The sequence below is a fragment of the Taudactylus pleione genome, unplaced genomic scaffold, assembly GCF_031769625.1.
Source record: "Taudactylus pleione unplaced genomic scaffold, aTauple2 ptg001314l, whole genome shotgun sequence".
Classification (NCBI taxonomy): Eukaryota; Metazoa; Chordata; class Amphibia; order Anura; family Myobatrachidae; genus Taudactylus; species Taudactylus pleione.
Window position 1 is genome coordinate 13,864,658 of NW_028285714.1, and position 24,130 is coordinate 13,888,787.

General features: G+C 43.1%; 1 protein-coding gene across 4 annotated transcripts in view; it reads right to left on the minus strand.

Moving 5' to 3' along the window:
• Window positions 1-596: 596 nt before the first annotated feature.
• The window catches only part of LOC148443271 (heparan-alpha-glucosaminide N-acetyltransferase-like), a 735,097-nt gene continuing 711,563 nt past the window's right edge, over window positions 597-24,130 (minus strand). For all 4 annotated transcript variants that reach the window (XM_088463038.1, XM_088463039.1, XM_088463037.1 and 1 more), the window contains 3 exons: window positions 15,766-15,836; window positions 3,294-3,406; window positions 597-1,234 (listed from right to left, as the gene is read on the minus strand). In XM_088463038.1, coding sequence (XP_088319164.1) covers window positions 1,053-1,234; window positions 3,294-3,406; window positions 15,766-15,836 — 366 coding nt within the window. In that variant the 3' untranslated portion in view covers window positions 597-1,052. The remainder of the gene's footprint in view (window positions 1,235-3,293; window positions 3,407-15,765; window positions 15,837-24,130) is intronic.

Consider the following 24,130-nt stretch of genomic DNA (forward strand, 5'->3'; position numbering starts at 1 on the left):
GATGGCACAGAAATCACCGGAGCGCATAAGTTACCATAACACATTTCTGTTGACTTTTTAATATATTACTGTGCTAGGACATCCTGCATCGCTGTGATAAGTGGTGATGCAGGCAGTCTCTTAGCGCAGAGATAAGTAACATGTTAAATCAATACAGCTCTCCCTAAGTTAAATTAAAGTTAAAATTAAATTAAAGTTTCGTGAGGCATTTTACAATTTTACTCAATTATAAATCTGTACACTTAGAGGCCCAAGAAAAGATACACTGTGCTACTTTGTTAGATTTATACAACATATACCCATGATCTTTCTAAGGTACATATTTATCAATTATCAGGTTTCAGACCCAATAATTCCAATTTATTTTCATAGCTATTCACGCCAATTTGAAATTATATACCGTCTGAATGTATTAAAAGGCACACGCAGGGACAGGGACTCCAAAAAGAGCTCGCCCCTGCATGCAATGTGATCAGAGTGAAGTGACCACACCGTGGTCTAATCAACCCTCTTTTGGGACTCCTGCTCATGCGTGGTCTACTGACTACACATGTGCGGTGGCTATTGCCGGGGAGGAACCCTCTCCCTGTAAATTTTGATATGTAACCCATAAGCTAGAATGGGCTAACGCCATCTTCAGATGGCGTTAGCTGCGGCAGCCAAACTCTGTAATGCTTTGCATTCCAGAACTTTGTAAATCTGACAGCTTTATATTGGCTGTGGCTGGTGTTGAAAATGGAGGGTCCACGCCAGATATGGAAATATCTACTGTGGTCCATCCATGGTACATTCGGGAGATACTTAATATTTGGAGGTGTCCCTCAAAAACGGATGTTTCCGAAAATATCCCTTAAATATTATTTTATAAATAGGCCCCTAAGTACATGTTGTTCTTACTGTTGTATTTTGTAGTTGTTAATATTTCACAAGATATGTATTCATCATTCCTTTTACTGCAATTTTCTAGCTCATTCTGATCAAAACCCCAAAACTGACATGGGAAGAATATACATTTCTAGTACTTGCACAGCGGCAAGAGGGGCACCAGTCTTTTAGATCTTTAGAAAGAACTTCTGCCTGTAAAGCAAGAAGGAGATGAACACCCAGATGGACGTGCCCAGCACATCTTGAGCAAGGAACTCATAATGAGATGTCCAGTTCTTCACCTCCCAGTCAAATGGGAAATATGTGGCCAGGAGCGAGTGCCCAACATACACAAAGATCGAATTCATTCCTGAATGCAATATAGAAAACACAAACAAAACAATATCAATCATGGCTTTTCTTGCTCTTTAACATTTCTTCATATTGTCTTATGTAACATACTGTATTGATATTTACAACAAAGTACAAACAAGGGACTTATTTTGTCAATTAGTATTAGCAGGATATCCCCCAAAAACATATCTTGTTTTCAACTGCAAAAGCAGCCCCCATAGGTTTCTATAGGGGCTGCTTTATTGCCGAATTTACCAATCTCTGGCCCCGATAGCTAACACAATCTTTATATTGCGATAGCAATTGTAACCTATTGCAGAGGTTCCCAAGCTCCGCCATTACAGTCCATATTTTCAGGCTATCCATCGTGAGCCCAGATGGTTAAATCAAATTGAATAAGTCATCTGTGCTCAGGCATGGATATCCTTAAAACCTGGACTGTAATGGCGGAGGTTGGGAACCTTTGACCTATAGCCCACGCATGTGTGGTTAGCAGACCGTGCATGTGCAGTAGCGCCGCGGGGTCCTGCATTAGCAATCACTTCACTTCTAACGCATAACAGATATGAGCTGCTTTTGGAACCCCTGTACCTGCAGGTGATTTTTAATATATCACGACGGTCAATAATTTCTTATTGCCGCAAAAGTTTGCTGTATCACAGGGTAACAAATAAATAAAAACTTGTGATGTAAAACCAAAACTAAAAGCACAGAAAGATGCTGGGGAAATTTGTCAAGAATGCTGGAGGTTATGTAGAAGGCAATCATTTAAAGTCATCTGATAGCGCACAACCACTTTAGGTAAAGCTGAGCAGAAGATACATTGCCAACATTCCTATGACCAAGGAGAGCAACTATCAAATGATTTCCTGTTTAAACAGATCTTCACTAAAGCTGCCCATACACGGTGCGATATGCAACTTGGGACGCGACGGCCGATCCGATGGCTGACATATTGAGCGGTCCCCACATACGGAGCGATCCGCTGCCTGACCACCCAATATGCCGGCACCCCCCTCCCCCACCCGTATAGCGCCGCATGACATCATACATCACATCCCCAGATCAAGTGACCATGCAGTAAGATCTGGAAAAACGATGTACGACCCCACGGGAGCGCGCACTGGCCGATATCACGCCCACACACGGTACGATATAGCAGCGATGTCGTACCAATCCGTCGGATTGGCTGCTATATCGAACCGTGTATGGACACCTTAATATGGCATTTGGTTCTTAGTAAAATTATAATTATGTAGTGAAAAGCATTAAACCACAATGACATATGTAAAACTATATACAGTAAGTACATTACAATGATGATGTAACTTCATGTAACTGTTACCTCATTCACTTGGCTTCAAATATAAAGTTTGATGATATCCAGCAATTTACAAAAGTAAACAGTGGCTGCAGTTCCTGATAGGGTTTGCGACATCAAGTATAAGAGGCTTCTGTATCTTCAGCGGCATTCTAGACTTTACCAAGCTAAATAAATGTCAGATGGTCTTGAAGAGTCTCTTCCGAGCTCTCTAAGTAAAGAGTGCTATAACCTCTGCTCCAAACCAATTCACAAGGGGCCACGAGCAATGAAATATGTTCTGTGTGTGAGCCAAATATGTCCCTTATTTTATTGCACAATGAGAGAAACTGAACAAACTAGATGCCTCGTCTCGTATTTATTATATAACCCTAATGTGTCTAGTGTTCATCTTATGTCACACTGTCATCACCTTATGTCACCATGTGGTGGGAAGAAAGAATCTAGAAATAACACGTCTCTTTTTAATGTGCCCCTGTCATTGTGCATTAAAAAGGACAAGCTCCATAAGCCAAAAATCCTCTTCTATCTTCATGTCCTTCCTGCTTATACACTGGATGTATCGGTGTGATAAGTTACGTTACTATATGGCTCTGGACAAAAATGTTTATCCCAACGTACGCTGCTGCTGCAGAATTATGTGGCACCATGAATGGCTACAAATAATAAATACATGGAGTAGACATTGTTGTATCACAATGATCTAACAGAATAGTACATCTGCCCCTGTGATGAGCATGGTGAGTGATTATACCTGGGTAGATGAATGGCTGTCCTCCCCACCAGTGTCTCACATCAATCACATAGTATAGCAGTCCCAGCAGGAGGAAGGAGAAGCAGCTGAGTGTTGTGACGAACGACAGAGACCTAAAATGTAGAGGAGCATAAAGTCATTTATCCAAAGTACAATTTGTCTTCAGCACCTAGTCATTCTGTTATCTAAAGCAAAGCCAGGCTTACATACAGTGGTGTCTATGCATGATCTGATTTCTTATTTATAGTCATGTAAAATCACCCCATTTAAAATGGCAACTAAGCTTTCTAGCTTCTGCCCGTCCTCTACTTACATATAGCTTCCAAGGGTATGCTGTCTGAATGTCAGCATAGGATTTTAGGGTTATGGTTAGATGAGGGTTAGGCTGCAATTAGAGATAGGCTCAGGGTACCATTTACATACAAATTTGCATTGTTGACATTGTTACTGTTGACATTCATGCCCTGGTGACATAATCTAACACTACATCCCCCAAATGGGATTCCACAGATACTGTAGCATGCAAGTATGTACTACACAACAATAACATTATATATAATGTAGATTTTAGACTGATGGCCTATTTTACACATGAAAAATGCATTTTAAAATGTTATAGACTAATGGCATTGGGAGGCATGAGCTGTCATGGTTCACAAGGGCAGAGCTTGTAGCCTTTTAGCCAGCATACATAATGTGTTGTGCTGGTGACAATGCCTACTGGCACTGAGAGTAGCACAAGTTCATTTAGTAGATCACCAATGAGTGATAGACTGTAGGGCTGATGCTGAGTTAGTATTATGCCAGTTGGCATAGCGTTGTTGCATGAAATTGGCCTATGCATGCTCAGGACACAAGATGCGGAGTTGTTTCAGAGGTTTAGCAGGCACTTAAAGTACTGTTGCTAATCAACATGCATCTTAAAATAGTTGCTGGCTTTTTAATGAGCATTTATGGCCAACTATGCATCAGGAGCATAGTATGTGAAGGAGGGAGCTTGGGACTGTGGTGACCAGCGAGCCAATAACTAAATACCAGTGTCATACTTTGCCAACATCTCTCCCCCTCATATACTAATGTCTCAGCTGTATGTAGTAATGTTTTTTCTATTGGCATATTTATTACTCAGTCATATCGGAACCGGTATGAACCGGTTGGAATCCCGACAGCGGCTGCCTGACATGGGTGAAAATCCTGATCGTCCCTAAGGTAAGAATCGCTAACCTAATTCCCTCCTCTAACCCTCCCTTAGGGGTGCCTAACCCTAACCTTCCCCCCACCACCTAAACCCCCGGGGGGTGCCCAACCCTAAATCCCCCCCAGGGATGCCTTTCCCTAATACTCTCACCCCCTAGCATAACCCTAACCTCCCGGGAGGGTGCCTAACCCTAAGTCCCCCCCGGGAACCCTAAACCTAACCCTCCCCCCCATGGCTATCCGCACTTGGCGTCCCTTCGATCGGGATGCCGGGTGCCGGTCTCCCGGCGTCGGTAAAATGACAGTCGTCTAGATTTAGGCGCCTGTCATTTAACCCTCAGATGGATTAAGCAATCGGGAAGCCGGCTGTCGGGATTAGGTCCGCTGGCTTCCCGACTGCATACCATCATATCATTGATGCCACAAGGCCATAGGCAGCTAATAAATGTGGTTGTAAGTATTGTAGATGGTTTAATTCTCTTAAAGTAGCAAACAATTTAAATCTGTCAGCACTGGTAATATTTTTCTGATCAAGATATATATATATAATTGTAATTCCTGTATTACTATTATTTAATCACCTGTAACACCCAATATGTTGGATGTACAGTCAAAAGTTTAAGGGTTAAAGAGGCCTATTCAATATTGGGAGCCATATGGTCCTCGATAATTCAGTATCCAACTCACCGCAAGTTGCAGCCCTGGTTACTTAATTACCGGAGCAATTCAGTATTGCTCTTGTACGGGGACAGCTGCTCCGAAAAGCAGCTGTACTGACGACCCCAAACATTACCACCGAAGTAGCAGTGTTATTTACACCTCACAAACTGACCTTCTGTGCATGACCTGAAGGACCATCTTCCCATAGGAAGGAATGGGGCTTCGGGAATCAATACCATCTGAAAATGGCGTTGATTCTCGCAGGCAAATATATTTTGAATACTAGGTGGCCCTATTGGACCCTAATAATGAATGGGTCCAGTTACAAAGAAAAGCGAAAAGCGTTTCCACATGTGTAACAGACCCATTATGATTAAACTTCACAATTCAAAAAATGTAAAGATGCTAAACATTTTCAGTCTTTCAATGAACGGATATATCACCACCACCACCATATAAAGGAGGTAATATTGCAAATTTGATAGGCAAAAATATTTAGGATTTTCAATGTAAACACTAGGACAACATTAGGATTAATGTGAAATGACATGAAAGTAATTATGTAGAATACAGTAAGAGTCCTGTTTTTTTTTTCACTTTCAGCTCATACATAAAGTTGTCTTGTATTAACTTTTGTTGGATGCAGGATTTTCAAACATCTGTTTCTTTATGTGGTTGGTACTGTACATCATTTATTATATCATTAGTATGCGATGCTTGATACAGTATCAGTGCATCAGCTGTTCATATTTTGGATTAATTGTAACTAATTGTAAGCACGCTGGGCCTCATTAAGAGTTAGGAGCAAACCATGTATAGAATGCAGTTTTGCACCTGGATAAAAAAACATGCATTGATGCAAGGTGTAAATGCAATTTTAAATATCCCTCCTTCGTATAGCTATATGGTTTTACCAAGATGCAGTTTTACTGTTTATACATATCATTAAGACCATGTTAGCTTGAAATGCATTAGGGATACTTTTTTCCGGTGGTTACTATGTTTTTAACATATTATTGAACAAATTAGTGATGCATTGAGTGGACATTTTTTCAAGAGTACTGCACTTCTGTTACCAGGCAAAGACCTGATTTCAACATGTGAAAGTGATAATAAAAATTATCCACTCACATTGTCTTTTCATTTATTTATGTTAAAAGAAAAGCGAATAGCTTTTGTGGTTGGTGGGGAGGGCGGCTCTGTGATCACTCGCTAACCAGGGAAGGCCCATGTAAATGCACCATCTAAAATCGTAATTTAAGTATCTCATCCAGCAAAACACAATCTTGTGTTGCACTGAGTCAACATTTAGGTGGGGATGCTATAACTAGCCCAGTTGTTTCCATAAAAAGTTGCAAAATGTTGTACAGTACCTACCATAGACACTGCCAGCTTGTCACCTAGATGCATGCATCTTTAATAACTACTACTACTACTACAGTTTTTGGGGTGTGGACATGGCCTCCCCATTTTGGCCTCTCCCCACAGTACTTTGCCCTATCGGAGCTCTCCACAGCTCTGTGTACTGCTGGGGCATATATTTTGCACTTTTGTAATTTACCCAAGCTAGGTTATTTACTAATAGTGTAAATGTGCACTGTATCAGACATATTTTTGCATTCTCTAATTAGCACAGTAAATGTGTCTTGTTATGTTCTATCTTTTCATAAAAAATTTACTTCAAAAGATTATTATTATCTTTTATTTATAAGGCAGCATAGTAACAACAAGAAACATAGAGACACACTAATACAGGCAATATATAAAGTCACAGATATATAATAAAAATGTGCATATGGGGGGACACAATGGTGAGAAGAGGACAGAGACACTGTAGAGTTAGAGATTGGGGGTGGTAAGCTAGAATGGAAACATCAGTTACAGTATAAGGGCATGTTTAAAGGATTGATGAAAGTATAACGGGGCAAGGGAGGGTATTCCAGGGCAGCCTGGGAGAAATCCTGAATGGGCGACTGGTAAGTGGTGATCAGGGTGGAGGTGACGCTGCAGACTTTAGCAGGGCAAAGAGGGCGGGAGGGAGAGTGTGGGGAAATGAGGCTGGATGTGTAGTGAGGGACAGTGAGGTTGAATGATTTGTAGGTAAGAGAGGGGAGTGTTTTTTTCCATTCTGAGTGTTATATGGAGCCAGAGGAGTAACTGGCATAGAGGGGCAGCACAGGTAAAGCTACCAGAGAGGAAAATGAGGCTAGACTGGAGAGGGGCAGGGTAGGAACAGTAAAGGTAAGAGAAGAACATAAGGGGTGGGAAATGATGAGGGCATAAGTGATAGTTTTAGTAGCTTCTAGGGTCAGGAAGGGCTCAATTCTGTTGAAATGGCAAGATAGGTAAATGGACTGTATGTTGGGAGAGAAGGAAAGGGCAGGCAAGGGTGACACCTAGACAGCGTTTATTGGGGAACCGAGGAGACATTGTCAACAGGGAGGTAAAGAATGAGAGTGGAGGGGGCGTTGGCTGAGGGAAAGTCTATGACACAGTAGAGTACAGGCCTGAATAAGAGGGGCATATTTGGACTAGAGGTAGTAGCATAGTTCAAAGGAACTGATAAGTTCACTGAGGGAAGATGTGTAAGGGAGCTAAGGACAAAAGCTTGGGGGGAGAAGTGAAAGTGGATGGGAGGTGGAGGTGGGTGTAGATAAGGAGAAGGAGCGTTTGTAGTAGGAGTCAAACCAGGAGAGAGTTAAGTCATGAAGCCCAATCTAATGGAGGCTTTGGAGGAGAAGAGATTGGCCACCAGTGTGAAATGCTGCTGTGAGGTCAGGCTGTACAAGAATAAAGAACTGGGCCTTGAATGTGAGAAGGTCATTGGTGACCTTGGTGAGGGTAGTTTCAGTGGCTAGAAAACAACATGAGTGTAACTGGGCAGGAGTGTAACTAGGCAGCAGTGGGAGTGTAACTGGGCAGGAGTGGGACATTTGCACATAGGATAAGTTTAGTAAGGGGCATGTAGACCTAATTGTGGGCTATGATATCTTGTGTGCACTCAGATATCCATTTGATTTCAGAAGTTCCTCTTGCACAAGGTATATGGCTGGCAATTGCGTGCTGATATTCATAGTGGCTACTTGAAAAACTAGAGGGATAAGGGCTGTGCGGTCACACAGATGTGTGCAACTTGGAATATGGATGACTATCCGCTTTCAGTTCCATGCACACAGTGTGAGTGCAATTGTGGCCATCCTGTATCCAACACATAATCGTCCCCTTATCCCCTGTGGCCTCATGGTGATGCCTGTGCAATCTAGAAATTTGTGGGGAAGCAAAAATTTGAAGAGGCGCACTGTGTAAAAGTGTCAACATTTCATCAAAGCCAAGTCACTCTTTAGAGCTACCCTTTTTTTTTTTTTTTTAAATTAAATTAAACTTTTCAATTTTCTCCTAAAAAAAAAAGCTCTGTGTTCTAATTTATGGCTTAAATTTATTCACAAAATTGAGAGGACATCTGTACAGTGTTTATAACATGTCACTTTGTGTGCTTAATGTGTGTTATTATAAATTAGACAAAGCACACCTAGAAATCTGCAAAACAGGACCACAGCAGGATGAAATTATACCCTCTGCCAGCCCTGCCCCCGAATTTGTGACATCATGGTGAGGGGGCAAGGGACACTGGGACCAGGAAGGATCTGAGCATCAGGTGCATCCTTGGAATGTCTCTGGTGGTTCTACGGTGGCGGCTGCAGCATTCTAAGGATGCTTTGGGTGGCTCTCTAGGCTGCACGGCATCGTTCCTGGCACCATGCAAGCCAAATACTGTTGCCATAGGTTAAGCGAAGATGCTGCTCTCTAAGCCCTGTGACCTATGTGGCAGCACCGTTCGCCCACCTTTTGTTCAGCAAGGATCACTTTAAAAAAATGCACTGTGCATTCCTTAATCTAGTTTTAATCATTTGACTTGAAAAAAAAAAAAACGTAACCTTTTGAACTGCTCTGCAAATCTAGATACAGCGGGTGCCTCTACCCTATTTAGCAAGAAATGCCAGCATTCCCCCCAACCACTCACATCAGTAAGCGCAGATTTTCTGCTTCTCCGCACACTTAACATCTGGCTCTACACAGACACTTAAGGTGCGTACACACTAGGCGATCAGGAAAGACAGTACGATAACGACATCGTAATCGTACCGTCGTTCCTGATCCCCTGTAGTGTCTGCACTGAACGATCAGTCATTCAGTGCAGGCACTGTCCATCATTCCAGAACATGCCAATCTGTCGTTATCGGCAGATTGTGCTGCATGTTCAGGCGATGGACAATGTCGGAAACGACCAGCGGGAGTGCGCATCGCTGGTCGTTCCTGACATAAAAGTGCACGATTTGTACACGATTACTGAGCGATTGCACGATTACAATGTCGTAATTGTGCAGTCGCTCAGTAATATGGCCCAGTGTGTACGCACCTTTAGAGCTCTATTCATCATCACTTAATTTCTACAAATTGTAGAAAGTTTTCAGGCCATTTATCAAAATGGTAAAGCAGGAGATATCACAGATCTCTCCTGCTTACCGGAATGGTCCGCTGTCCCCATACACTAGTATGGGGGACAGAATTAGTCAAGCTCCGAAAATAGATGGCGAGTGCTCCCGCAACCCGCTCCTTCCCTATGGGAAGGAGTCCCGGGTTGCGAAGAGGGATCCTTTCGGATTCCTCCGCCAGACAGCGGGGCTCTTGTGTGATGAGTGACCTGTAGGTAATAATTATCAGGGTCCGTTCAAACACCTATAATTAACATGTTGAATAGAGCCCTAAGGGAGAAATCTATGCACATCTGTACATATTTGTGGAGCACAGTACCACCAAAGTGTAGTGTTGCAAACAGGAAATAATTTCAGTTTACAGCCTCTGCCTTAATAGTTGAAACTGTATTGTATTCTACATTTTGGCCCATTCCAAAACCGAGTTGTAAGCTCTGGTGTCAAAAATGTCACAGCTGTGAACGTCCTATGCTCATCCAAGTGCTGCACACAGTGAAAACATTACATAAATTAAATAAATCATGTGAGGGAATGTTTCCAGCATATACGTCTGCCATGATAGTACTCATCTGTGATACTTTATTTTAATACTCCCTAAAAGCCATTTATCTGTCCGTTGAAGGGCTGCCTACACCATCTGCATACTGAATGCTTGTAAGTAACTGTGTATTGATTTTCACTTCTCCTGTAAAGCTGTCAAGTGCCTTCTTGGGTGTAAGAATTGTGAGTATGAGGAGGAAACAGACAAATCTGCCACTTGCTCCTTTGGATATTAAGGAGTTAAAACAAGCTTCTTATGACACTGCCATTCAGCAGGGCTACAGCGTAACTCTCTTTCTCAGGGCAGCCCAGCAGAAAACATTTCTCATGTAGAAATTTTGTAAAATATGCATTTCCATCCTTCACGTGCAGATTTGCTGCTGTAACACCTGGCACGTTTGACTCCTTAGAGAAGCGGAACTTGAGAGACTAGATGGGCAAGTATATACCAAAGACAGTAATGGTGTATCTCAGTAGTTTGGTTACTGGACAGTATATTCTCCTGTCACAAACACCATATCTTTACTTGCTGTTGCTGTCTCCAGCATGGACAGCTGATCTACAAGATAGAGGCAGCCAGCAACAGGTTCTACTGAGCCCAGGTATTGTCCCTGATCAGCAATAAGGAATGATAATGAACAAGGTCCACTTATCAGTAATGATAAATAGGCCCCGGCATCTTTTTTCCCCTCAGGGAATCATACTTGTCGTTCACCTAGAAAGAAATCCCACTTTGAAATCATTTGCATTTTTACTAAGTCCTATAAATGTGATAAATATGTCATGTGACAGATTTTAGGTTGTTTTATTTACTCAGTGGAAATGAAGCCAGCAGGGAGAAGCCTTGTGTGAAACCGTAGCTACACCCTTACTACTAAAGTTACACTAAATAAGGTAAGTTGAGTCAGGTGCTGCTAACCAAACGTCCTTCATTATATGATTATCGGAAAGTTACTACTACCTATTTATAAAAGGCAGAACTGGCATTCCAGCGAGTTTTCAGCATTACCCCCCACCCGCCTAATTTAAGACCAGCACTAATGCTGTCATCCTAGGCTGGGCAATTTGAAACTTCATCCTGGAGTAATTTTACCTAGAAATTGCCCATGTGCTGCAATTTGAGTTACCCTGCTAATGTCATTGTGTCCCAAAGCTTCTGATTCTATTGTGCCATGAGAGAATTGCACTGCACTGTCAGATAAGTAGCAGTTCCTATCTACTTGGGATCAGATAATCAATGTAAATCAAGCATTTCAAATTGTACAATTTGCTTTCATTACAGTTTTCTTTGAATTCATAATCTGATCTGTTTCAAAGAAATATTGACTGCTGTTAACCTCACAAACATTGTTTACATGGTCTTAATGACCGTGTTACTGCAGTCACTGGAGGTCAATTGTTCATGGATCACACTGCAGCAATGTAGCACAGAACTGTAAATAAAAGGCCTGTAGTATACCTCCTCATGCAGACCATCTATTCGCTCTAGTACAGTATAATAATTCATGCGTGCAGTACTCTCATTTTCTGACTAGTCTGTAATTGAAGGAATATTAATAATTTAACTACTCATAAAGAAATTGATTTGCTTGTCTGTATGTTATCTATGGTCATTATAATATCATGTTTACCTGAATGGAGTTTTCTCTTAAGGGACTCATGCATTCTTTGGCTTTCTCAGCCAATAAGGACATTAATATCATATGTTAATCGCAGGATGTTATGATGCATACACGAACAATGTGCATTCCTGCATGTCAGATAACTATCTCTGACATCGACTGTTTGCAGTCAGATTTTGAAGATTTCATTCATTTTAATACAGTCAGAAATCGTTCATCGTTGATGAAATCGTTCAAATCGTTGTAAAAATCGTTCGTCATCTGACCGTGTGTATGCACCATAAAGGTGCATACACACAAGATTTTTTGAACGATTATCGTTAAACGATATCGTTTAACGATAATCGTTTGAAAAATCGTTCACTTTCTGAGTCAAACAATGAATGATTATCGTTCATACGTGTTCACGTTTGTAGTTTGTAATTTGTAGTTCAGTCAGACTTGTCAACTGAACGATTTTCAGTACGTTAATATGCAAAAATCGTTTGTAGTTCTAAAAAATCGTTCATTACATTTAGTAAATGAACAACTTTAGTAAACGATTTTAGTAAATTTTTTCAAGGGAAAAAATCGTTTACTAAAATCGTTCAGTAACTAAATCGTTGTGTGTGTATGCAGCTATAAGACTGATCGGCATCTGATGGAAGACGAATAATGTTGGGCTATGTTAGGTCTGGTTGGGGGGAATGGATGCCCACTTACTAAATGGAAATGTTATTAATGTAGTGCTTAGGGTATTTTGGGGAAATAGTCCTGCTTATTAGAAAGCTTTTTATTTATTGCCCAAGATTGTTGGCGGGAGACGTGAATTGTTGGAGCTAGTTTGGACAGAAGGACTATTTATAAAATATGTGCTTTTGGGGCTAGTTGGGGGGAGGTAGGCAAATAGTGTTCACTTGTTGCTCAGCTTTCCAGGAGGTAACCAGTATTTATCCATTTTCTGATTGAGCTCCCATTATCCCAGGATCCAGAAAACCAGCAACTGAGCCTAAAGGGGGGTATCCACTAGACGATAAAGTTGAACGATTGAACGATAATGATAAAATTGTTCGATAATCGTTCAAACATCGTTTGAACATCGTTTGCAAATCGTGCAGTAATTGTTTCTAACGATGTACGATGCGCGCTCCCGCTGGTCGTTTGATCGTCTCCTCCATCGACTGAACATGCAGGTCAATTTCACTTGATTGCTTACAAATCGTTTACACATCGTTTACACATCGTTCATGCTGAACGATCAAACGATGAACCACTGTCTGCCCACTATAGCTGAAAGCTCTCAATCACAGATTAAAACAACATAGTTTATTGTTAGATCTTTTGCAAATCGTTTGCAAATCTTTTGCAAATTGTTCAGAGTGGAAGATCATATTTCAAGGGAAACTTCAAGGGAAAATTGTTAAGAGGTTGGACAGGGATGAAATCGTCTAGTGGATGCCCCCCATTTATAGACAACAGCAGCAACAGATACGGTAGTAAAAGCTGCAAGACTAGGTAGAAAAACAAACTATCTGCTCTTCCAACTGTCTTGAATTTGGAGGACTGTCCCACATACTAAGGACTTTGTGCTGATTGCAAGGACTATCAGGAGATACATATGTACTGCTTGCTTGTGAAGAGGAAGCTGCATTAATTGAAGGGAAAAGGTTAAAGGACAGTTTAGCACTATATGGGGCAATAATCCTTAGCAAGCTGGTAATGCCCCCCCCCCCCCCCCCAATGGGGTATGCATTGTCCCAGCTCATGGCAATCTGAACATGGCACCACCATAAAATTAATTCCAGAATATTTCCAGGGCCACTTTGAATTCTTGATCTGCCCCTGCCTAGCTCATGGCTATTACTAATTGCCTGATCAGGCCTGCTTTGTTTAGTTGAGTTGAGCAAATACAGGTAGATAGTTTAAGTTAAGGTCAGCCTTGCACATTATACTCACTAACAAATGTAAAGGGATTTTTGGAGAGTGATTGATCATACCCATCATACCCATGTTCACTAAATAATGCAATATGCGAAATATATATTAATGTAACCATAATCGTCTAACATGTAATATAGCAAAATACCATACTGGAAATCCATGCAGCAGTTTGTTTGCAAGGTTGTATGTGTTCGTTAAGCTATCGCACCTATACGAGTTGAGTTTATTACTGTAAAAGTAAATAAATCATTTTAAAAATAAATTAAGCAGAAAACTAGTTTAATACAGTGGTTGTCAAACTCGGTCTTAAGGACCCCACACAGTTCAGTTTTTCCAGATCACCTAGCATTTTAAAAGATCCACAGGTGGAGCTATTTATTATTTCACTTGTGATTTTTTGAGGAAACCTGGAAAACATGCACTTTTTGGGGTCCTGAGGACTGAGGCCCTGATTCAGAGCCGGACACGCTCTGACAGAGCACTCGCTCTGAATCAGGGCCATCCCTGCTCCTTTTTGGAGCGGCCTCCTGGCCGTTCGCATAGCTGTGGGTAACCACCCACAGCTATAGCGAGCGACCAAAATGATGGTCGCGATGGTCAAGACCATCGCGACCATCGGGCTTGCGATGAGACCCTGCGGTAGGGTCTCGCTGCCGCAAGCCCTGGAGTGCTTTTGGTTCTATCAGAGCCAAAAGCACTCCCACTGACATCACTAGTGATGTCAGTGGGGCCGGCCCCAGACGGTAGGCGTTCCCATGGGAACGCCTCCGTCTCGGCAGCCACGCCCCCGGCACGCCCACCAAAGGGGCGTGCTGTCAATCACCATCGACAGCACGCCCCCTTTGGTGCGAGACCCATAACGACGGCTTGGCCGTCGTTATTTGGGTCTTGCGCATGTGCACGACGGACCCGGGTCCGTCGTGCGCATGCGCACTTGGGCAACATCGATCCGCTCGCGAGCGGGTCTGAATCAGGCCCTGCGTTTGAGTATCTGTGGTTTAATGTATCACAATCAGTGGCGTTCCCTCCCCATGGTGACACCTGGTGTGGGAAGGGTTGTAGTGCGTGTGTCGAAGGTGTATGTCGGCAAAAGGGGGTGTGGCATAGTGGGCAGGGGGCGTGGCCTCATTACCCAAATCCCCCGTTTTAGCCACTCCGGGGGTCCCGCTGATGCAGACTTCCCCCAGGGACCAGTCTGTGTGCAGTGCTGGCTCCTTCACTGTGTCAGGAGCTGAGTGCTGCACGTAACGCTACTGTGCAGCGCCCTGTCACTGAGGAGGAGTCAGCACTTTGGTGTCACCCCTTGTGATGCCACTGACATGAAATATAATATTTATGCCTTCACACGGTTAACAGAATGGGAGGGATGCATCAATCATCGCATTTTGGATGTGATGCATCCCGCCAATGATCGCATGCATACTGACATTTAGCAACGTCATATGCATGATAATTTACACAAAGGACAGCACAGTCCTTTGCGGTGGGGATTTCCGGGTTTATGACCTGGTAATCCCTCTGCACATGTGCGGCCGTCGGCCAGCGCATGCACGAGCCGTGAGAACCTCTCAGGGAAGTCTCCCCAATAGAGGTCCAAAGGCTTCTATTAGACAACACTATTTAAAGATGGCATTGCCTAACGGGTTCAAGCTCCGGAAAGCTTCACTTTCTGGTTCTTGCTGCATATGGGAAATGCGATTTAACTGCATTTTTCATCATAGTGCATCCGGCCCTTTGACTTTTCATTTACAAAAGTGATTGAAGCATAGCACCCTATTAATAACACAGATATATTTTTTCAGTAAATGTCTAATGCCTTATTCCTAGCTACAGACGCAATGCAAGGCTTTCTAATAATGAAAAAGGTGAGAAGCAGCAGAAACTAAATAAAAATGGTTACTGATGATGGTCATTACACATTTATGCACCTTAACTTTGCCCCTAGGCACAATACCCTTTTGGATTATAGGGGAATGTGAGGAGCTGTTAATGTTTACAGATGACAAGGATTTGTTATAGCAAATGTTCCAAAGCACTTACCAGAGGTTTTTATTGATGGGAATAAATCCTCCGTCCCTTGCACACTTGGTTAAAATGGCCGAGATAATCCCCTGGAGGAAAAGCAAAAAGATGACCGTTTGGTCAATACATAGAAGTAAGATAGCTGAACTGTGCAACTGAAGGGACAGATGGGCAAGCTATGATCGGAAGTGTTTTCATTGATTACATGGTCTATAAATGTATGGTTTAACCTATTTGTCACCACACAGCACAGACAGAATTGTCCTCCTATAGTCCTTGCATGTCCTGCCTCTACTATCAATTTGATGATTATGGGTGTTCTAAATCTAAACAAACAATTAAGAAAACAGGTACATTTATGCAATATTGTTTTAAAAAAAGGGGTAGGGTGAAAGGTTACTACTGACCAACATACTCTGGGCATAGATGACTGTGTCTAATCTATGGAGTTTGTGCACAAGCTGAGGAAAGGAGCACAGAAGCTCAGCACTAATTTCAGGAAACAACAAAATAATGGCTTTTGGAAAGGAATGTAATTTCACGAAAACAGTGGAATTTGCCAGATTTAGCACAAAAATATCATTAAATATTGAAAACTTTCAGTTGCATTGTGTTTTATGGCCTCTTTAATCACACTAAGTATTGTCTACATTTTAGCTTTCACAAATAAATTATAATAGACCAGTTGTAGCGAGACATTCAGTCAGTGATTCCTGGGAATAATACCATTTTCAATTCCTTTGTCCCTTTGACTTGGTCTTAAGAATTGTACAGAACAGTAAGGCGGGCGATACACGGCACGATATATGTGCGGATCCGACAGATCGGCACGATATAGGTGCTATATCGTGCCGTGTATGGGCACGATATCGTACCTGATATCGTGCTGCATGCTCCCGCGGGGTCGTACATCGCATCCCCAGGTCTTCCTGCAAAACCATCTAACCTGGGATGCGATGTACGATCCCATTCAAATGGTGGAGGGGGGAGCCGGCATATCTGCTGACGGATCGGCAGTCGCACTTCACGGTGCATCGCACCGTGTATGGCCAGCATTACACAATTCAAGCAATAACCCGCGTTACTCTGCAGTGTGAAAGGGCCAGCCATGGAGGTATCAATGCATTCTCTGTTGTATGGTTTAAAAGGTGGCACAAAATGATAGGAGGAACTACATGCTTTTAAAGCCAAATTCCACCACAATATATCCCACCCAAATGCATAATGAGGCATTTTAAAGGACATTTGGATTGTAATGTAAAGGAACTGCCAGAACATGTTGCTTACTGGGGCTCACATAAAGTTTTTGGTATTTTTTTAATCATATCCCACAATTAATACACAGTAGGATCTGGTGCATTTTCATTGTTATCCCTTATAGCTCCAATCTTCTAATAGATATGTTGTAGGTCACAGTCTCATAGATACCAGGGATGCAATAGCTCATTACTGGAGATTTCCCTCTCCCACACCCCTCTCTGCCATTATAACTGAAGTCCAAAGAAGCTTTGATATGGAAACTATGGATTACAGAGTATATTCGCTGCAGTTTCCCCTTTGAGTAAATATGGTACTCATATTATACAGAACAATTTGCCCCAACACAGTCTCCAAAATGTACTATTATATGACTTTCAGCAGCTACTTATTGTTTAATTATCTTTGTACTCCCTGGGCCTGATTCTGAGGCATGTACGGCTGCTTTTCCATATGGCCGTGGCAGCCTGCATATTAGTTTATGTTAATGCGTGAATCTACCTTTGTATAATAAAAATCTGTGTAGATGTCAATCCCGCCCACTGTTCTTACATCTGCAGCTCCAGCCGCCATCATTAGTATTATATATATATATATATATATATATATAATGCTGGGTGCATGACATCCAGTCCATACACATGATACAAGGAAGTCAGTTTACACTCCCACAGGCTGAGGTCTGTGTGATTAAATGGTTGCTGCCCACAAATGCTTTTTAAATAGAAAGTTTGGTCCATCGACAGATGAATCTGTGCTCACTAGCGATCTCCTTATATGTTGGATGCCTCCACCGGCGCAGAGGCCATTTTCTTTGCCCAGTGTGCTGAAATCCATGAGATCCGTGCGCACTGCGACTTGCGTGCAACTCAGAATCATCCCTTCTAGGAGTACCACCTGGTGGACATCACACTGCCTGGATTGTAGCGTTTTGCCTGATTTATTCTGTATGTTAAAAATTCATCAATAAAATTGTACTGTTAAAGTTGTTTGTAACCTATTTACTGGTGATATCAAGTTTCAATTCAGTTTCAAAAGATGATAATCAAAGCTCCCCCATCCTCCCCTAAACGCAGCAATAGAACTTATCAGGCACCAGAGTTTTCTCTTTGTTTATGTTTAACGCATTGCCGATTTTTCCGCAGCTGAGCAATTATCGGTGCTCTGCGCATGCATCACAGCCGCATTGCGCACATGAGGCGAATGAATTGTGATCAAGCTTGCTGTGAGGATTCACTCCCAATTGATTGACAGCAAGAGGCCATTTTGAGACCACAGACTCACTCGAGGTATCAAAGTTTTAAGGATCTTTGTCCAAGGCTGCGTTTGTGTACACAGTTGTGGGCAGCTAGTAAGGCTCTAGTGGACATCGCAAAGCAAATTCTGACAGCTGATGCGTTAGAATATTTCAGAAATTGCTAAGCAGGAAATATTGCAAATGTGTTTGCATTAGCGACTACTCTGAATCCGGCCCAATGTTGTAAGCGCTCTGTAAAATAAACAGTTAAAACCTAATGGTTACATAACTATTCATTTTAATATATTTTCCCAAAACATAAGCAAAACCATCTAAATCTAAGAAAATAAATATATATTAGTGAGTATGCACAGATAAGAGATTGCTTTAGTTATAATGTTTCATTTTATGAAAAAACGAAATAAGGCTGCGCTACACCTATATACTCTATAAGGGATGCAAGCCTGTGGGTGGATAGGGATTCACCTTCCCTACTGTAATGTTGAGAAATAGAATAAAAGAAAATGCACCCCTGGCGCTTCACTTATAGACCAATATATAAATATAAATTCCAAACCACAAATGGTAAGTAGGTTACAGGGTAATTTATTATAAATAGTATCTGAGTGCGGTCAAGAGTCTCCACACTGAAGTGTTGTGTTATGAGGAATATTATATATAAACAGTCAATATGTTTAGGGTGAAGGTGACACCTTAATAAGGATGTGGCAGCTGATACAATGATGCTGTTTAAATCCACGTGAAGGTGTACAGGTAAAATCCTCACCGTTGTTGTGCTGAGCTGGATTGCTTGCAGGAACAAGTGAACAGAGGTGGTTTGCCGGCAAACACTTACCTCGCTGTCATCAACATGTTTCACCCAGTAACTTGGCTTCATCCTGAACCTGAACACAACACTTCAGTGTGGAGACTCTTGACTGCACTCAGGGCCTGACTCAGACCCACTCGTGAGCGCACAGCACTCGCAAGCGGGTCGATGGTCCCCCACTGCGCATGCGGACTTGCGACGAGACCCTTGTGGTAGGGTCTCATGGCCGCAGGCGATCGCACAGCAAGGCATTAGCACGCCCACTATGACTTGGCGTGCGATCACTTTCTGTATGCAGACGCCCACCAGCCATTCATAAGATGCCCACTTGCGCACGTCATCTCCTGGAAGTGCTTGAAACCATCGGTTACCATCGAATGCGATCGCAGCGCTTGAGGTTGACTATACCCTTCCGCAAGCACTATGATCACTTCAGTGTGAAATACAACCAGGTGTCGTGTACTATGACGCTGTGTTTTAATTATGTACACCTCTGAAACGGCGTTGAAACACTCAGGCATGCCTGCATTCGCACCTCCACTCTCCCGTTTCTAGTGGCCTGCCCCTGTCACCACCCACACACGGCCTCTCCTGTCACTCATTCAGATGGGCAGTCTATGCTGGGCGAGCCAACACTTACCGATTTTTCACAGTGGTTCGCACACGTGCACTGCGATGCATACTCATGCGCACAATGCGTACAATCGGCAGCTACGAGTGACCGCTTCTTAGCGAGCGGGTCTGAATCAGCTCCTTCGTTGTTTTTTTTTACAGGAGTGCACATAAACTCCGGACAAGTGCTGACAATCTGGATGCTATCTAGCAGATGAAAATTATTCACGTAAACAAAGAGCAAAGATGACTTATGGGATAATGAAGATAATTCAAAATAACTGGCTGAGGTGGTTACAGCCCCTAAATGTCTTGGTCTCCAGCTGAGCAAAGATGGGGCTGAAGAACAGAGCCGGTTTAAGTCTTTGGGTGTCTTGGGCACTTAAGACAGGGGGCCGTCCCCACTGCTATGGCCCTCCCCCTCTTGTCAGCACCCCTCACTCGTCATCCATCCTGCACCCTCCTGTCCGGCCTCTAGAAAATGCACTGGACTGCACAGGTGCAGCAGTGAGCTCTGGCTTGGGGGCCTGAGAGAGGGAGGCCCAGGATTTTGTGCCCCCCTTTATCCTGACTTGCAGAAGAAGTAATGTGGCACTTCGAGGAATTAATGGACAGAACATAAAAGCACCCCAGCTGTGAAGGACTAAAGTACAGTACACCTTGGAGGAGCTTCAACTAACAGCTAGTTGGCTGGAAATTAGTTAATGTGGGTTATAAAACCGCCGGGTGCAACCTTTTGTTATCTAATTCTAAATCCATGTTAATGTCTCAATGGGAGTTACTGCAGCTTTTAATTCGCAGCTCCAGACTAGGTGAACAGTAGGGGAAATCCTTATTTTAATGTAAAATTTACAGGACATGGTACAGTACCCCTCCAAATGAATAACAATGTATATATAACTTTTTAAAAGGTCATTTTACATGTCTTTTCTCTAAAAGCAGAAACATGGGTTAAATGATGTGGGACATGTATGTTGGTTGTTGTATTCAGGGTAGAGGGTTTTTTGAACGTGCAGATGGGTGTGTTCTGTTTTACGACATTTTTCATTCATTAGATACTTTTATTTGCTGAAATACAACTTGCTGGCTATCATTTCTTCATCATTTATAAAAACTGCAAAAATCGACCATATGACTCCACATATCTGCCTCCAATAGTTTGCTTATGGCCACTAACAAGCTCCATCTCTCAGGCTGTACAAGAAGAGGAATGAGGAGCCGAAAGAGCAAGAGCCAGACAGTTACACCAGTGCTGATTACGGGGCCTATTCATCAACACTAAAATAACGGTTTTAAGGACATTTTCCTTAATAACTGTTATTTTAGTATTCATTAACACACTTAGCACAGGAGATATCACTGGTTAAGTCCGCCTGCGTTAATTTCCACACTCCCCATACATTAGTACATTAGTATGGGGATATGGAAATTATGCTATTCATCAAATTCCAAAAATTATGTATTTTCAGAACTTGATAATGTTACTATACACCACTCTCATGGGGCGTATAGCGGGTTATACTTACCTGCTTTCGGCTGGGCAGGTCCTCCTCCGGCTCGCTCCCTCGTCCCTCCTCCGACTGCGTTCTCCCGGGAGAACACAGTAACGTTTTTTAGTTTTTTTAAACTTTACTGCTTTCTCCTCTTCAGACGGGAGGTCGGGGTCCGCGGCTGCAGCGGCCAGGGAGGTGGGGGACAGGGAGGTGAGCGGAGGGGAGGGGGACACACACAGAATTACCGCAGCTGTAGGCAGTGCTGCGCATGCGCCACTTTTGTGAATGTAACAGCGCATGTGCAGCACTGATCACAGCTGCGGTAAGGTAGAGCAGGGAGGGAAAAGTATCTATTTCCTGAAAAGCTGTCATCGCAAAAATGAAAGCTTTTCGGAATAGATACTGATGGAGAGGAGGAATGATGAATCCCTCTGGTAATTAGGTAGAACTCCATGCAAGTTATAAACCTAATTACCTCCATCGATATATTAGTTATGATGAATAGGTCCCTATAACTCTCCATCCACCTGCATTTTCCTCCACTGAAAACCACACTTCAATATCAACTAAAGAGCAAAAGGACATAAATCCCCTTCAGCTGATCCCAGCTACAGTGTATACAGTGGGATAATGTCTATTCATTCTAAGGGACTGCATAGGCTGCAGGATATTACGCACCCATACATGATTGCAATAGCAATCCGTAATGAATCTGGCCCTGTGTACACTTTTTTTTAATTAGACTATATTTTATTTTTTTTGAAAGCTCATGATACAGTGGAGGAGTATACAGTATATACATTGCAAGTTCCACTCTGGAGGACTTTTTATACAAGTGAATATATCTGATTTTACCCCTATACACTATTTGTACACAGGTCATTGGCACAACATTTTATGTCTATACCTATGCATGTTATATATTATATATATATATTTTACTATGTTTTTATATTGCTAATATTAACCATTAAAAGGTATATCTTTTGGAGTATTCACACGGTTCCTTGTATGAGATTTGGTAAACTTTGCGATGTTTTCTTACTCTTTTTATATGGCCACTAACAGCCTCCTCCACTGTCCTGCTATCTTACAGTATTTGCTACTTTTTGGGATGATTTCACCACTCATTCATGTACTTCACATAAGTCACACATAGCAGAACTAACACGTGATATCCACGACTTGCCATTTCTAATTGAGTTCCATGGGTATCGAGAGCGCGCTTCATGAAAAATATCCCATGAAATGGGCATTATGTGTTAACCCACAAACAGGGCAGTTTCTAGGGTTTGAGGCTCCCAGTGCGAGCAGTCAAAATGCGCCCCCCCCCCTCGAAGCAGTAATATTGTGGAGTGGGCGTGGCCTCATCGCTAGGGGGTGTGGTATCACAGTAAGGGAGTGTGATCTCGAAAGACCACAGAATGTCAGCCACTGTGACTACTGAGCCCAGGGGTGGCAAACCTGTCAGATGCAAAGCGCTGAAAAATCTATGTAGCTAAACAAAAGTAAGACAGCCTGCGGCGCGCGCTCAAAAAATGGGGTGTGGCCTAGCTGTCACAAGCCCACGCCGAATTTCTGTGTGTATGCCTTTGGTGTGACATTTGCAGAAGTATGACCTTGCATCACACTCGTTTTTAGTGCGTTGGGAGCGAATCCAGGACATTGAAAATACAAGCCAGATCCACATATAATACACTGCAACAAACCACTTCCACATAATAGATTGGAAAAGCCAGAGGCACATAAACTACGTTTTAAAACCACATCCACCTCAAATACATTATTAAATCCAGAACCACACAAAACACACAAGATTCACATAATACACACTTCATTCCAGCACCCTCCCTTGCCATTCCATCCCGACAGGTCTTAGGCTTCCCCCCCACTGGCTCTCAGGCAAAAGTGCCCATTATGCAGTGCCCCCTGTAGTTGTCCCCATATGCAATGTCCCCTGTATTTATGCCCCTTATGCAGTGCCCACAGTGGTAGTGCAACTTATGCAGAGCCCACAGTAGTGGTGCCCTTTATGCAGTGCACCCAGTAGTAGTGCCCCCAGGTGTGGTGCCCCCTATGCCATGCCCCCAATAGTATTGGTCCCTGCTGTAGTGCCCCAGTAGTAGTGTCCCCAGTTGTATTGCCCAAAATATTAATGCCCCCTGTATTAGTGCCCCCAATAGTAATGCTCCCTTTGTAGTAGTGCCCAAAGTAGTAAAGCCCCAAGTAGTAGTGCCCCCAGTAGTAGTGCCCCTGGGCCCTGAGTAATGCCCCCAGTAGTGGCACCTCCTAAGCAATGCCCCCAGTAGAAGTGCCCCCCGAGTAATGTCCCCAGTAGTAGTGCCCTGGTGCCCCCAGTAGTGGTGTCTCCCCTAGCAGAAGTGCCCCCAGAGTATTGTCCAGGCTGCCTGCACATAAAAAAACCCACTAATACTTACCTTCAGTCCCACTCCAGCGTCCGCTCCGCTCGGCATCTCCTTTGCACTATGGGAAAGACGTCATGACGTCCTCCCATAGTGCACACTGGGGGAGCCGGGAGCCGGAGGCTCCGTCTCTCCGGCTGCTCTGCTCTGCCGGGTGCCCGCTGGTAACTGAATCTCAGCGGGCGCCCGGCAGTTAACAGGCTGTTTCTGCTGGGCGGCGCGCCCCGTGCGATTGCACGGGTCGCCTGCCCCTAGAAACGGCCCTGCCCACAAGCACATGGAACCCACAGCTAATGAATCTGCCCTAACGTCCATATTTAGAGGAAGCATGCATGACGATGGCATGAATCCAAGAATAGAACAATAAGCCAATGCCATTCCCTTTTGCTGGGTCGGTCCCAACAAAAGCTTCAGCATAACCCACAGACCATACATTACTTATGGCTAAGGATTGAGAAGCAGCCGACCAACCACTCCAAAGCAGCGCTGTACTAACTGCCCACTGCAGTAACCCAGGCTTGAGCTGGTTACT